Below are 15,955 nucleotides of genomic sequence, written 5' to 3' on the forward strand. Positions count from 1 at the left end.
CCCTGAGGCAAGGGGGAGGCCCGACCGTTAATGGGCCTAAAGTTACAGTGCTGACAGTGTACTGCTTCCCCTTTAATAAGGTCAAACTTATCCTTGCACCCAACATACTGAAGTTTAGAGTGCAGCTCAAGAAGTTGTATCTTGGAACAAGTTCTTGCCGGGGCACCCTCGTTCCCTGAAGGGAAATGTGCAGCATGCCTGGCCCCTGGCGCCATCCAGGCGTCGACGGGTGCAAACGGGCTTGCCTCTGGTGTGCCTTCAGAGCGCCAGCAAGAAGTCCGCAGCACGCACAGGGTTGTACATCTTTTAATGCCCTCAGACCCAAAAGTACAAAACGAGCTGGACCGCCAACCTCAAAAAGGCAGCCGGCTCGAGGTCAAAGGCTCTAAATGAAGAACAGGCAGGTCAGAACTCTCAGCAAGGGAGTTAAGGGGAGCTGGGGGTGAAATCCTTGTAACCCTGAGACTGCAAAACAGGAGGCAAGCTCTACTTCAAGCCATTAGATATCTTCCTCAAGTAGGGGACACAGCACACAGCAAAGTCCTTGTCCCTCCCTCTTTGGCAGAAACAACCACTGCAGGCCAACCCCAGACAGCACACAGCTAAGGGGCAGTACTTCTACTCAGTTTCTCCAGCTCTTTTCCTTGGCAAAGGTTCCTCTTGCTTTCCAGAAGTAATATAAATTTCTGGGGTCTTGGCCCCACTTTTTATCGCACAAATTCCTTTGTTCTCTGGTGACAGAGAAGCTCTTTGCCCAGACAAAACCAGTTCTCTCCTCTCTGATGCAGCTGCCCGGCAGGAGGTGGGAACGGCATTGTGTAAGGCAGATCAGGCCCATTCAGGTGAAAGGAAATCTCCTGCCTCTACTCTAAATGCTGCTCATGTCTATTCAGCCCAGCCCTGACTCATACAGGAAAGGCAGGACACGCTTCATCCCCCCAACCCTCCTCAGTGGCTGTTTACAGTGCATGCACATCCCCAGCCCCTGTCAATCCAAAACCAGACAGTCAATACACAACCTAGCAGAGGCACACAGGATGCCTAAGTAAGAAAGTACCTACTTTCTAAACGTGCTATTTTCAAACACAAAATGTAAAAAATCATCCTCACTTAAAGATGCATCTTTATATTCTGAGTTCAGGCATTCTAAACTTTATCTTCCTAACTTGTGCCAATGGGAAGTTATATTTATAAGATATTATAAATGAACTCCCGTTCTTTCATATGGGACAGATATCCTTTCAATAGTGGAAAACGAAATTTGCAGTATTTCACAATCAGGACATGCCACACAATTCAGGACATGTCCTACCTTTCACGCACACTGCACCCTGCCCACAAGAGGACCTTGGGTCTACCTTAAGGGTGACTCACATGTAAGAAAAGGAAAGTTTAGGGACTGGCAAGTGGGTGCACTTGCCAAGTCGACATGGCAGTCACACTGCGCACAGACACTGCAGTGGCAGGTCTGAGTTACCTTTGAAAGGCTGCTTGTGTGGGTGCAAAACCAGTGATGCAGGCCCGCTAGCAGCCTACAGGCCCAGGGCACACACAGTGCACTGCGCTAGGGACTTAGTAGAAAATCAAATAACCAATCATGGAATCTCCAATCCATAAATCCAATTTACAGGGAGCACTTGCACTTTGGTACTGAACAACAGTGGCAAAGTGCCTAAAGCACCTAGACCAGCAAAAACAATGTCTAACACATAGTAGAAATACAGGAGGCAAAGGCAAAAATACAGGGGAAACCCATGCCAATCATGAATCAATCAATCGGGGGGAATGTAAGCGTGCTACTCACCCGTGAGGGTCTCAAGGCACTGGGGGATGTGGGGAGTGGGATTAGCAGCTCGGTACAGTCAAAGAGCCAGGTCTTGAGTGTCTTTGTGAAGACGTTCAGGGAGGGGGCGCGTCAGATATCGATCGGGTGCTCATTCCAGGTCTTGGACTCGATGTAGGAGAAGGCTCTTCCACCTGTCCTGGCTTTGCTGATGCATGGGGTTTTGGCGAGGGTGAGGTCGGCAGATTTGAGGTTTCTGTTGGGTTCATGGAAGGAGTTCCTTTTGTTGAGGTATTGGGGTCCGGTGTTGTGACGCCATTTGTAAGCGTGGGTGAGTATCTTGAAAGTGACTCTCTTCTCTATGGGGAGCGGGTGGAGGGTGCACAGGTGTTGGGTGATGTGTTTGTGTCACGGGATGCCGAGGACGAGTCTGGCTGTGGTGTTCTGTATGGTCTGGAGTTTGTGGAGCAGAGATTTGTTGATCCCGGCATAAAGGGCGTTACCGTAGTCCAGTCTGCTGGTTATGAGTGTGTGGGTGATAGTCTTCCTTGATTCGGGGGTGATCCATTTGAAGGTCTTTCAGAGGATGCGGAGGGTGTTGAATCAGCTTGAAGCGAAGGCGTTGACCTGTCCGATCATGGAGAGGGAGGAGTTGAGTATGATGCTGAGGTTTCGGCCGTGGTCAGTGGGGATTGGGGAGGCCGAGGGTGGTGGGCCACCAGGTGTTGTCCCATGCGGAGGGGGAGGGTCCAAGGACGAGGACCACTGTCTTCTCTTAGTTGAGCTTCAGGCAGCTGCTGTTCATCAAGGATGCAACGTCCTTCATTCCTTCCTGGTACTTGAGTCTGGAGGTGACTGGGCCTTTGAAGAGGGAGAGGTTAGGCTGGGTGTTGTCAGCATATGGTACGATACTGAGTGTGTGTGGTCTGAGGATCGTGGTGTCCTCAGTGGTGACTGCGGTCCAGGAGGAGATGGTAGGCCGGCTGTTGTTGCTGGAGGAGGAGGTGGTTTTGGCATCAGGTATGTAGTCGGTGAAGTGGTTTTAGAGGCCCTTGATTTTCAGATGGAAGTAAGATCCAAGCTTGTCAGAGAGGTCCTGGGAGGGGGTGTTGTCCATGGTTTCGCTGGTGGGCTTGGTGAATTCCTGGATGATGCTGAAGAGTTCCTTGGAGTTGCAGGAAATGGCGATGATCTTGTTTCGGATGAAGGTCCTTTTGGTGGATCTGAGGAGTAGGTGGTATTTTGTTATGGCGTTCTTATAGGTGGTGTGATCTTCTGGTGTTTTGCCGTATCGCCAGTTCTTCTCGAGATGTCTGCAGGTGCATCTGGCTTCTTGGAGGTCGGTGATGAACCAGTTGGCTTTTCTGGGGCGCTGTCTGTTGGAGTTGCGTAGGGGTGCGAGTTTGTCTTCGCATTTGGAGATCCATCTGTGGAGTTGTTTTGTGCGAGGTAGGCATCGGTCAAAGTGGTGGGGGCGTCACAGTTGAGGGTGTGGTTGAGCTGCTCCTCAGTGACTTTGCTCCAGTTCCTTTATGGAGTACGCATTGCCAGTTTGGGTGCGGTGGGTTTGTCGACGTTGAAGTGTACGCAGTGGTGGCCCAACCAGGGGGGTTGCATGGTATGGCTGAAATGGATGTTGTTACCTTCTGCGAAGATGGGGTCGAGGTTGTGTCCTGCTGTGTGGGTGGGCGTGGTGAAGAGTTGTTTCAGGCCAATGTTCATGCCAGGTCTAACAATCGCATAGTCACAAAGTGGTTTTATAAAACTTTGCTTTTTTCGTGAGTTTTGCAATGGATGCAAGGTACCAAAAGGCAAATAAAGGGGGGGGAAGTGTTGCAGACTAAATGGTATTGTATTGAAAAACTCTGTAAAAAAATGGATTTAGAACATTCTCTCAAAGAGTGTAACTTGGCCAATTTGAAAACCTGAATAAACTTTGCTACCTTTGTAAAGTGGAGTCTGCCAACTTTTACCAACTATGGAGCATACCTGTATCCGTACTCAATCAATCAATCAATCAGAGTACTTGTAAAGCGTGCTACTTACCCGTGAGGGTCTCAAGGCGGTGAGGGAAGGGGGTGCCGCTACTGCTCAAAGAGCCAGGTCTTGAGGAGTCTTCTAAAGGCAAGTAGGTCTTGGGTCTGCCGTAGGTGGGTAGGGAGGGTGTTCCAGGTCTTGGGGGCGAGGTAGGAGAAGGATCTGCCGCTGGAGGTTGTTCGTTGGATGCGGGGAACAGCGGTGAGGGCGAGGCTAGCGGAGCGGAGCTGGCGGGTTGGGGTGTAGAAGCTGAGTCTGCTGTTCAGGTAGGCTGGTCCGGCGTTGTGGAGTGCTTTGTGTGTGTGGGTGAGGAGCTTGAAGGTGATCCTCTTGTCGACGGGGAGACAGTGTAGGTCTCTCCGGTAGGGGTGATGTGGCTGCGGCTGGGGACGTTGACGATCAGTCGGACGGAGGCGTTTTGGATGCGTTGTAGTCGTCGTAGCTGTTTGGCTGGGATTCCTGCGTAGAGTGTGGTGCCGTAGTCCAGTCTGCTGCTGATGAGGGCCTGTGTCACCGTTCTTCTTGTTTCGGTCAGGATCCACTTGTAGATCCTGCGGAGCATGTGGAGGGTGTTGTAGCAGGAGGAGGAGACGGTGTTGACCTGTTTAGAAATGGAGAGGGAGGAGTCGAGGATGAATCCTAGGTTGCGTGCAGGGTCGGGGGGGTCTCGATGCTGTTCCCAGTGTTATCAGCTACCAGGAGTCGTCCCAGGCTGAGGGGGTGGGTCCGAGGATGAGTACCTCCGTCTTGTCCGAGTTCAGCTTCAGACGGATGTTCCAGTCGGCGACGGCCTTCATTCCCTCGTGGAGGTTGGTTTTGGCGGTGTGCGGGTCCTTGGTGAGGGAGAGGATGAGCTGGGTGTCGTCAGCGTAGGAGATGATATTGAGGTCGTGTTGGCAGGTCACTTGTGCGAGGGGGACCATGTAGATGTTGAACAGCGTCGGGCTGGGGGATGAGCCCTGGGGGACGCCGCAGATGATGTTGGTGGCCTCGGATCGGAAGGGCGGGAGGCGGACGCTCTGGGTTCTGCCGGAGAGGAAGGACGTGGTCCAGTCAAGGGCCTTCTCTTGGATTCCGGCTTCTAGGAGGCGTGTCTTTAGAGTGCGATGGCAGACCGTGTCGAAGGCGGCTGACAGGTCCAGGAGAATGAGGGCTGATGTTTCACCGTTGTCTAGTTGGCGCCTGATGTCTGTGGCGGCAATGATGGCTGTCTCGGTGCTGTGGGTTCTTCTGAACCCGGACTGGGACAGGTCTAAGATGTAGTTGTCTTCCAGGTGGCGGGCCAGTTGCATGTTGACGATTTTCTCGATGACCTTTGCCGGGAACGGGAGCAGGGAGATGGGCCGGAAGTTCTTGAGGTCCTTGGGGTCCGCCTTGGGCTTCTTGAGGAGGGCGTTGATTTCGGCGTGTTTCCAGCTTTCCGGGAATGTCGCTGTTTCGAAGGAGATGTTGATGACCTTCCGTAGTTAGGGTGCGATGGCAGCGTCTGCTTTGTTGAATACGTGGTGTGGGCACGAGTCTGACGGAGATCCTGAGTGGATGGAGTATCTGACCTTGCGTGTCTCGTCATCGTTGGCGTTGGACCAGGAGGTCAGGCGGTTGGCGCTGGTGGTGTTCACAGGGGAGGTGGGGTCTGGCGTAGTTGGGGCGGTCATGGTGTTGAAGCTGTCATGGATGTTAGCGATCTTGCGGTGGAAGAAAATGACCAGTGAGTTGCACAGTTCTTGTGAGGCGGTATGTCGTTGGCGTTGGCGCTGGGGTTGGAGAGTTCCTTTATGATGCTGAAAAGCTCTTTGCTGTTGTGTGCGTTGTTATCCAGGGGGTCTTTGAAGGAGGATCTCTTGGCTAATCTAATGAGGTGGTGATGTCTGCGGGTGGCGTCCTTGTGGGCTGCGTGGTTGTCCGGAGTGCGTTCGTGGAGCCATATCTTCTCCAGTTTCTAACATGCGCGTTTGGAGGTCTGCAGCTGGTCAGTGAAACAGGTGGCTCTCTTGCTGGCGTGGTTGTTGGAGGGTTTCTTGAGTGGGGCGAGGGTGTTGGCGCAGTCGTCGATCCACTGTCTGAGGTTACGGACTGCGGTGTCTGGGTTGGTGGGTGGGTTTTGGGCGAGGGTGGTGATCAGCTGGTCTTCGGTGACTTTGACTTTACTCCACTTAAACTCTTTGTTAAACAAAACAATTTTCTACTTAGACTTATTCTATACAGTGATCATACAAACATAAGAATTTCCCTTTAGTTCTTCAGGGAGACATCTCCCAAAACAATACCACACACTATATACTAGATACTGCGGCCAATGTTCAAGTGTGATAATAATGTCCGAATCACCCTCAGCCTTAAGGAACAGGCAGCATTCACCTCCTGGAGATGACATTGCCCCCCTTCCATGCCCTCTCGTCTCACTGATAGATGCAGCTGTAATAAATGAACTACCAATGATACACTCCCACCTAAGCAAGACAAGCAAGGACTGGGAGTTGGAAACAGATCCCCCTCAACAACTTTCATCTTCCATTTCACAAATTAATTCTAAAATAAATCGGTATGCCATCCAGGGAAAGAACTGTGCAAAAGAGGCACAAAATAATTTGCACATCTTAATTTCAGTATGTAAAACGTTCTATTCAAGGAAACAAGGGCAAAGTTCAGAACTCACCTAATCCCATCTTTGCTATCCTCCACACCCTTTAAAATGTATAAATGGAAATGAACTTTTTTGTCCATTCGTGGAAATTACTGTGTCATTAATCTCACATATTTTTACTTTTTAAGAGCGAAAAAAAAGTTTGAAAATGATGTGCAAGGAAATTTCCCTAAATGTATTTTTTTTTATTCAGCACACCCCTCACTTACAACCCCAAACCATGACCCAAACAGGCTTTGTGCTCAACTTGGGGGAACAGTGCAAGCTCAGTGTAATAGCAGCTCTAGGAGCTGCTTGTGAGGAGCCCAGTTGCACATCTCTTCCGGCTGCTGAGGCAGCTCCCTCCTGTTCTAACTGATGAGGCTGCATGTCCTCTTCAGCAGCAGAGTGGTTATCCCGAGGGCTTGGATTACCACCACAAGCAGCAGCTGAAATCTTTATCAAAACAAACAGTAGTTCCAAACCCACAAACAATAACATTCGCAGCCTTGTAGCAAATGAGCAAAGATCATTTGCATAATAGCAGGCTGTGAGTCAGAGCTCTCCATCTCTCCTCTCTCTGTGTCTTGCAGAATCTAGTGTTTTTTTGCTGTTTTCTAGCTCAGCCAGGGGGAGGGCAGGTGGGGCAGGGCACAGCTCTGAGAGTACAAGGCATGGTTGACATCACCCATGCTATGTGATTGGCCTAAGCCAATGAAGGCGGGCGGGTAGAAAGAGGAACCGTCGAATGTGTCATTCTGGTTGTGTGAAACACTTGTTCTGGCCTCTTAAACAACCACAGAACCACAAGTTGGGTGCAGAGGGAGTCACACAAGACTGGGTCTGCGATATTGGTCAGCGGAGAGGGCGAATCACTTCGACTGCAAACCACAGAGTTTCGTAGAGCGGTAAGCTTCACCAAAACCACAACCCATCCACTATTTTTTACAATTGCATTGTTTATGTGTTTTTTTAAGTGCATTATCAGTGTCTCGTCATCACTGCCGAGGAAAGGGAACAGAGAACAGCCATGGTTTGAGTGGGCTGATAATGCCAGGGTTTTTTTTCTTTTTTGTGTGTTTTCCGCTCCCCAAGGTGAAAGGGATCTCACAGCCCCCCGCCTTAGGAGACCAAGGACATTTCGAAGAGGAAATGATGGCCTCAAACAGCATCTTTGAGTCATTTCCTTCGTACCAGCAGTGTTTCTCACGAGGTAAGTGGCTGTGTGCTTACTAGACAAGTATTAGACACTTTTGTGATAGAGCTTGGGATGTGAGCTCTCAGAGACTTATCACTTGGTTGTAAATGTTTGCTTCCATTGACAGTTCCCTGGTTGTTGTTATTATGATCATATTTTATGGAGGGTCAACAGCCCTGCAAAGGAAAACATTGGCATGCACAGTGATAGAAAATTTCCAAAGAGTTTCCCCAGTCCAAGCATCTGTGTGTTGACAGAAGGAGGGAGGCGGAGTAGTAGAAGACCGAAGGCGTGGAATGGGGCAAAGTGCTTTGAGGAAAAGGTGCACATGTTATTTTTGACCACCAAATAATTCTTTGGGTTTAGAAGTGGGGTGTGAAAGACTTTGCTAGCCATTGTCAGTGACAAAAACAGAGAAGAGAGGGGCTGCATAAACACCTTGGTCTGAGAGACTATGAAACAAGTATTCAATGGACTGAAGACAGCGCCATACAGTGCTGCCCATTGTGAGGCTATCACTGCTTCTAGGCATTGGCCATGAACCCACCGGGCAGTAGAGTACACAAGACAATCTGCATGTATTTCTGGGCAATTACATGCATGTTTATTAGTCATTCCGAAAACCGTATTGTATTTTCTTCCTGTGTAGCTCTGATGTTCCCACCTCTAAATGTTAGCGAGTTGTTTTGACAAGGATAAAGTTATACCCAAGTGCACAAGCACAGGACGCAGAAAAAACGTGACCTTAAACAAGTTTAACCATCAGACAAGAGAAAGTTTGAAAAGAGTTGAAGTAGATATACCTTCTTTTAGAGTTGTTGTTTCTATGAATAGCAGAAATCTATTCAACATATATATTTTTTTAAATAAAACTAAAATTGTATACTGACATGCAGAAGTGGTAATTTTCCGAAATATAGGCTTGGAAATAAATTATACCTTTCTCCCTCTCTCTTCCCCTCTCTCTTTCTCTCTCTCTCTCTCTCTCCCCTCTCTCTCTCTCTCCCTCTGTCTTTCTCTTTCTAGCTCTCTTCTCCTCTTTCTCTCTCTTCCACCTCTCTCTCTTTCCTCTCTCTCTCTGTCACATACCTGTTGGTGTGCGATTGAGCCGTTAACGCTCCCTTCTCAACCCGCTGTGGTATTTCGGTGAAATGAAAGGACGCGTTTAGCAATTCGAAGCTCGGACAGTGTAGTTTCCGTGCTTGTGTAACACCGCTCCAAGCTGGGCATGGGTATTTTCGGTTGTCTACATTTGCAGTTATATACATTAGTAATAAAAAAACAGCTGTGCTGTGCATGGTGCAAGATGCGTATCTGCATTCCGATGCACCGCTGCTTAAATCCCCCCTCCCGCCATGCACCAGATGCGCGCGGGGTTCTGAGTTCTCGTGCATCCAGTCGCGAGCTTGCAACGCCTCGCGCTGCTCCGGCAGGGAAAGCTCGTGCCGGAACCGTTCGTTTCTGCGCCACCTGCCAGGGCCACGGCAGTAACGCAATGACTCATTGGACGTTCATATTAGTAATCAAGTAACGGAACGTAAAGAACGAAACTATGTCAGACGCGTGCTTCACTCAACCGACTGTAGCCCCCTGCCTCCTGAAGAAGGAACGCGGGTTTTAACGACAAAAGAAAAAGAAGCCGAGCTGGGGGAAGTCCGTGGAGGCATTTCAAAACTATGTTCATAAAGTATTTACTAGTAACAGGGGAGATGTTTTGCGGAGTTTAGTCACGAGGCCTTCGGTGACTGGCTGGTTGCCGCGCGCCCTCGTTGTAGGCAGTTCAAACGAGGCGGCGGGAATCAGCAGCAGCTCTCTGACTCCCCATGAGCAGCTCTCTGATTCTACCCCTAGCAGACAATTCAAAAGAGGCGGCGGGAACCAGCAGCATCTCTATGACTCTCCCCCTGAGCAGCTCTCTGACTCCCCATGAGCAGCTCTCTGACTCTGAGCAGCTCTCTGACTCTCCCCCTAAGCAGCTCTCTGTCCCATGAGCAGCTCTCTGACTCTCCCCCTAAGCAGCTCTCTGCCCCATGAGCAGCTCTCTGACTCTCCCCCTAAACAGCTCTCTGCCCCGGAGCAGCTCTCTGACTCTCCCCCTAAGCAGCTCTCTGCCCCTGAGCAGCTCTGACTCTCCCCCTAAGCAGCTTTCTGCCCCTGAGCAGCTCTCTGACTCTCCCCTAAGCAGCTCTCTGCCCCATGAGCAGCTCTCTGACTCTCCCCCTAAGCTCTGCCCCTGAGCAGCTCTCTGACTCTCTCCCCCTAAGCAGCTCTCTGCCCCTGAGCAGCTCTCTGCCCCTGAGCAGCTCTCGGACTCTCCCCCTTAGCAGCTCTCTGACTGCCCCCCGGAGCAGCTAGCAGACAGCTCCAAACGAAGCGGCGATAACCAGCAGCAATGATCTGCCCCTGAGCAGCCTTCTTACTCTCCCCCTGAGCAGCTAGCAGACAGTTCAAACAGGGGCGGCAACCAGCAGCCAGAGTCTGCTCTCTGGTTCTCCCTCGGAGCAACTAGCAGACAGTTCGAATCAATGAGGCGGTGGTTACAAAGCAGCAGCTCTCTCTACCACTTACCAACAAGCAGACAGTTCGACTGAGGGCCGGTGGTAACAACCAGCAGCTCAGGCTCTCTACCCCTTACAAGCAGACTGTTCAAAAGAGGCGGTGGCAACCAGCAGCTCTCTGCCCCAGAGAAGTTATCAGACAGTTCAAACAAGGCGGCAGTAACCAGCAGCAGCTCTCTGACTCGCCACCTGAGCAGACAGTTCAAATAGGTGGCGGTAACCAGCAGCCAGAGGTAGTTCTCTTGCACGCACTGAGAGCAGCTAGCACCAGCAGAACTTCGGATAGGCGGGGTAACAAGCAGCATCAGACCAGGCTCTCTACCGCTTACCAACAAGCAGGCAGTTAAAAAGAGGCGGTGGCAACCAGCAGCCCTCTACCTCAGAGCAGCTAGCAGACAGTTCGGCTGATGTTGTCAACACTGCCTGGAACAGGGACCGGTGCAGAACTGGAGGCATTTACTCACGTGTGAGCTCACGTGCAACCACAAAACTGCTCGCGTGGCGCCCACGAAACCATCAAAACACAATACCAGAAAGGGTAGTTATGTGGGCAGAAAGTATAACAACTGGGCTGCCGAACAGTTGCACTTGTGCCAAGGCTGCAGAAGCAGCGTGGCCTTGTACCGAGAAACAAGGTCACAAGCACCGTGAAATGCACTTTTTATTTATTTTTAAAACGATACTTGTGAAGCTCCCTTTACGTTTCAGCTAAATTCTGCATTTCAATTGTGAAAATAACTTCACAAAAATAACACTGGGACTGGGTTTATGAAAAAAGAATAATTATCTTCGATTGCTTACTCTTACCCATATTTTTCAAAATTGTTTAGAGGTCCACCCCTAGAAACTGTGACTCCCTGTGCTGAAAATTATTGCACGCGGTTTTTAAACAGCCGAAAACTGAGTTGGTGGGGAAAAGTTACAACTCGTTTCTTTCCACTGGTTTAATGTTATCGGCCTAAACAGAAGGAAATCCATAACTCTTTTTTAGACCGATAAATAGCATGTGAATTTTTGAGTGAAAAAGAGAGACAGAAAGGAGTCAGCTATTGTTCAGGGCGGTGGGAACGGTGTCAGGGAGCCTGACGTGGTAATGGACTGTGGTCCACCGCAAAGGATGCGGCCTGTTTCTATCTGCTCACACCACACGGCCTCTCACAAGGTGAGGAAACTGAGCCGAGAGAAAATTCTCATGGTGCCGCCATTTGTGCTGTAGATCAGAGGTAGTGAGATAAAGGCGAGACCAAGAAAGAGGCTTTGTTTTATTGAGGTCACCGGTTGAGGGGGTGATTTCATCAAGTAATTCCAATGTTCGTAGTGTGGCGCCCACTCAAAGTTGATGGGTGGCGCAGCAGTGACATGAGCAATAGGGGTGCTACATAAGAAGTCTTCATTCACTGAGACTTGGTGTTGCAATACTGGCATATCATTGAACTCTCTTCTAAATGAGGTGTACCTTGTTGGTCAAACAAAAACCCATACTATGCACATATAGATGAGTTTCATTTTCCAGTCTGGTATATTAGTTGTCGAAACCTGTCCCAGGATGCTTGTTTCCGGTCCAGGCAGGACCCAGCTTGGCAGTTCGGGCTGGACTGTTCCTATGAGGAGTAGGGTCAAGACTGATTTGCATATGGCTGGGTCCAAACCGGGTGAGCAAAAGAACGATGGGTTAAACCCAGATCTCTTGACTGGGGGTGAGTGGTTGAAAAGTTTCAGCACTCCTTCCATCCTCTTGTTGTGTTTGCTATATTAGCTCTCAGCGGCATTACGAATCTTGATTGGTACATGAGTTGCTGTTTTTCCCAATGTGACCCACCATCTTCTTCCCCTCTATGCCCCCTTTATTTTGCTGAATGAACCCTCTGTTGATCAGCCAGCATCAGATTGGCTGCTTTGTTTTTTACAAACATGGACCCCATCTTGGCTTCTTTGTAAGGTGTCTCTACTGTCATTCCTCTGGATAATGTTATATTTGAATCACAACAGAAAACTATTGCATGTTTATATCCTTTTACTGATGCATGTAGCTATTTGTTTCTGTGACATTGCCAGTGCAAGTATGCCCAGTTCAAGCTCATTCCACTACTATTGATTGATTGTATGTGTTTCAACACAGTAACATTTGCATTTCACTTTTTGAAATGGAGAGTGCATTTTCTTCACATCACTGGTGGTCCATGATGGGCATCTTTCTCTGTGGTCATTGTATGCATCAGATGAATGTTTGTGTTTCTATGATGATCTTAGGTGCCATATGTGTGAGGGTATTACAAATATGGGCCTAAATTGTTTGGTGGATTTCAGACCAAAGGAATAGTAAATTGGTCAAATCATGAAAGTGGTTTACCCTATTTGTCTGCAAATAAGTTTCATTGGCTGGTTGAAAGAACAATTGTTGTCACATTTCATCATGTTGTACATGCATTTTATGTATGCAACGAAATCATAAAGTGTTGTATGTATCAATTAAAATGAAAATATAGGACAAATAGAATACTAAGGCGACTTGCATGGCACTTATTTTTATATCACCTACCAAAAATATCTGAAATATATGTGTGAATTCTACCCCAGGTCTCATAAGGGCCCATTTTCCTTTAGTGCACTTTTATTCACTGAATCAGCTACATAAAATCACAGGTTACATGCAAAAACACAGCAATACAACTTTGAATCAAATGAAAATGTGTCACACGTCAACTCCTCATCAGGGGTAGTAAGCGCTATATACATGCAGTTACTATACATTACAATTGAGTGCAGATCAGCACGATTTACACAAATACGTATGCATTTAAGAAGAAAACAAATCAGTAACAAATTTGCACCAGTCTTGCATCCTTTCACAAGGATCAAGGCACTTCTCACTTTTATTCAGAGGCTATATTAGACAACATAATTTGTGTCAATCGGATGAGCAGACACTGTGTTGGTCCAATTCTCAGTGGATTGTGGCACCAGGTGTGAGTTGACACAACACTGCTGTCATGACTTGCATTGCAGTGGTGATGGAGCAATTTTTCGCTGGTGCCTGTGCAATACATATAATCTAGTTCTGTTCATCCCAGAGCATCACAATAAATCGACCACTTTGAGTTTTCAAAAGCTAGCCCCTCTTCTGTACAGTTCAACTTTTATTCAGAAATGGACACTGTTGACTGCGTCGAGTGTAATACACGTGTTCTATATGGTGTTACATCAAACTGATATTTTTGCGTTTACTTGTACGTTTATCTAGTGAGCATGTGTTGTTGTAATTCATTATAGAGGCGTTATATGGATGTTTGAGAGGTCTAGATATAACCAATTTAAATGTATGTGTGTACAAGAAAGGATATCTAAAAACAACCTTTCCAAATATTGCATTCTTTGAATTGATTTGTGCTGATTCAAATAAATGGCTTTTGTTAGAAAATCACAAATAAATATCCGTTTTAAATAATGATCTATTTGTTAAATGAAACTATTATTTACCAATGCTGTATTGGGATCAATGCCTTCAAATAGATTGGAAGAGGCGGGATGTGCCATTAATTATGTAAAAGACACACAATTGATGGACGGAATGCAGAACAAATCAAAACATTCAGCCCCAGTCAGGAGATCTGGGTTAAATCCATCATTCTTTTGCTCACCATGCCACCCCAGTTTACACCTGGCCATATGCAAATCAGTCTTGACCCTATGCCTCATGGGAACAGTCCAGCCCGAACTGCCAAGCCAGGTCCTCCCTGAACCGGAAACAAGCATCCTAAGATCGGTTTCGGGGTTTCACCTCTCTTCAGCCAGGATAGCTTGATTCCAGTGGCACTGGGAGCCAGGCACCCATGTCTGGCTGATGAGGGCTAAAAGCTCAAACCAGTCCTAGGATGCTTGTTTCCAGTCCACGGAGGACCTGGCCTGGCAGTTCGGGCTAGACTGTTCCCATTGGTCGCAGGGTCAAGACTGATTTGCATATGTCTGGGTCCAAACTGGAATGGCTTGGTGAGCAAAAAACGATGGATTTAGGCACAGAACTCTGTACTGAGGTGAATGTATGACATTATTCTGCATTCTATCCATCAGTTCTTTTTGCATTAATTATGTAAGGCACCATGAGGGGCTTGCATGAAGCTATACGCCTCCTTCAGTCACACAGGACCCCACATTGCTGAGTATGTGGGTACTGATGAGCCAATGATTGTGCATGTTCTGTAACTCCTTGCCTTCCATCAAAGTCGGTCCTGCTTCATGTCCACTATATGTACTTAGTGGTAGATGTGTCTGTCACGTGTGACAGTGACAGTGTTGTCCAATAGAAGAAAGATGACTATTGTTGAGGTTTCTAAGAGCTAGAACGGTGACATTTCAGTAATGTGTAGTGTCTAGATACCTTTTCAGGTTTTTGTGCTAAATAATAATTTGAACCATGGGCTATGGCAATCATCAATAAGGAATGTTTTGGGGGCTTTAATACAAGCAATGTTACCTCTGTTTCTACCTGTCTAAGTGATTGAATATGTAAAAACACAGACAATCTTGCTTTCTTTAAATGAAAATAAGATCTCAGTAGATTTTCAGTGTGTATCCCAAATGATTAACAATACCCTCAGTATGCAACTGGAAGCAGACATCACCATAAAAGGTCAATGTTTATTGCAAGGGCTCCTAGTACTGCGTTCCATACTGCACTTTACCATATGAATGCAAAATAATCTGAGATTTCAAATCCGAGTTTCCAACATGTCAGACAAGTGGCGCATTGAAACGTGGTCAGCCCCGCTATTTTATAGCTCTGTGGAGAAAACTGCAGCCACCGGAAGGCTAAATGTTACTCCCTGTGTGAAGGTCTCTCAAAACAAACATTCCGCGGTTTTCCATACTATCGTTTGAGTTATGAGACCATCTTTGTTCACTCTGTCTCTCGATCTACTCACTTCCACCCACGGAGGTCGCTGCGAAATGTATACATTGACTGATGTTCTGGGCTATCAAGGGCATTCCTGCACCCAGAGTGGCGCCGATTCCCGCCACTTTTACGCACTGAGTATTTTTAGTAAGCAGTTTTCCCACTAACATTTTTTTATAGTCTTTAGAGATATTTACTACAGTGGCAACGTTTGTATATAGAACAAGTATTGGGTTATTTTGCAATAGTAGAGAACTGAGTACAAAATTGGCCTGCCCTGGAGGCTCATTAGGCAGGGGAAGGAAAAATCAGTGCACCCAAGACCTGAGGGTCTAAAATTAAATCTAGGATAGGGATCAACCCTGCATGAACAAGTGTGTTGAACTAATTTTCTATAGTCAGTTAGGTATGCATATGTTATATGCTTGTCATGTCATATTCGAAAAGTTGAAAAGCAGCGACCACAATTTGGAATAAAAGGATAAGACTTTGATGTGAATGTCCTGGGATTCTTTTTCGTCTTTCCTCTCCGTTCGAAGCTATCTTCTCAAGTTCTCTGTTGCAAATGAGCCATTCCTGTACAGAGAGGTGTGGTATTGTCCATCCTACCTCAGTTCTCTTTTCCAGGAGCCCTCTCACTTTACCATGGCGTGTTTTTGGCGTTTTCCTCTCTGAGTCTTCGGAGAGAAATCCACCTCTAATCTTCACCAGGTGCCAACTTCTCCCAGGACAGGAAGGCCTGAGGTGGGAAACTCTTTGAACCCCCGCCAAGGCATAAGAAAGTCAGGACAGACATTGAGTTTCATTCTGCAATATGTTGACCAGTAGGCAGACAAAATCAGAGCTATGCCAGACGTATCAAACT

The 15,955-nt window shown here is 47.6% G+C and overlaps 1 protein-coding gene across 9 annotated transcripts in view; it reads left to right on the top strand.

Moving 5' to 3' along the window:
* The first annotated feature begins 7,192 nt into the window (after positions 1-7,192).
* RUNX1 (RUNX family transcription factor 1) overlaps positions 7,193-15,955 on the top strand; it is a 547,678-nt gene continuing 538,915 nt past the window's right edge. For 2 of the 9 annotated variants that reach the window (XM_078656901.1, XM_078656907.1), the window contains exon 1: positions 7,472-7,656. In XM_078656901.1, the coding sequence (XP_078513027.1) occupies positions 7,494-7,656 (163 nt within the window). In that variant the 5' untranslated portion in view covers positions 7,472-7,493. Of the gene's footprint in view, positions 7,352-7,471; positions 7,657-15,955 lie in introns of those variants that run through there. The other 7 variants (XM_078656903.1, XM_078656902.1, XM_078656904.1 and 4 more) reach the window with 6 other exon arrangements.

The sequence above is a fragment of the Lissotriton helveticus genome, chromosome 8 (genome assembly GCF_964261635.1).
Source record: "Lissotriton helveticus chromosome 8, aLisHel1.1, whole genome shotgun sequence".
Classification (NCBI taxonomy): Eukaryota; Metazoa; Chordata; class Amphibia; order Caudata; family Salamandridae; genus Lissotriton; species Lissotriton helveticus.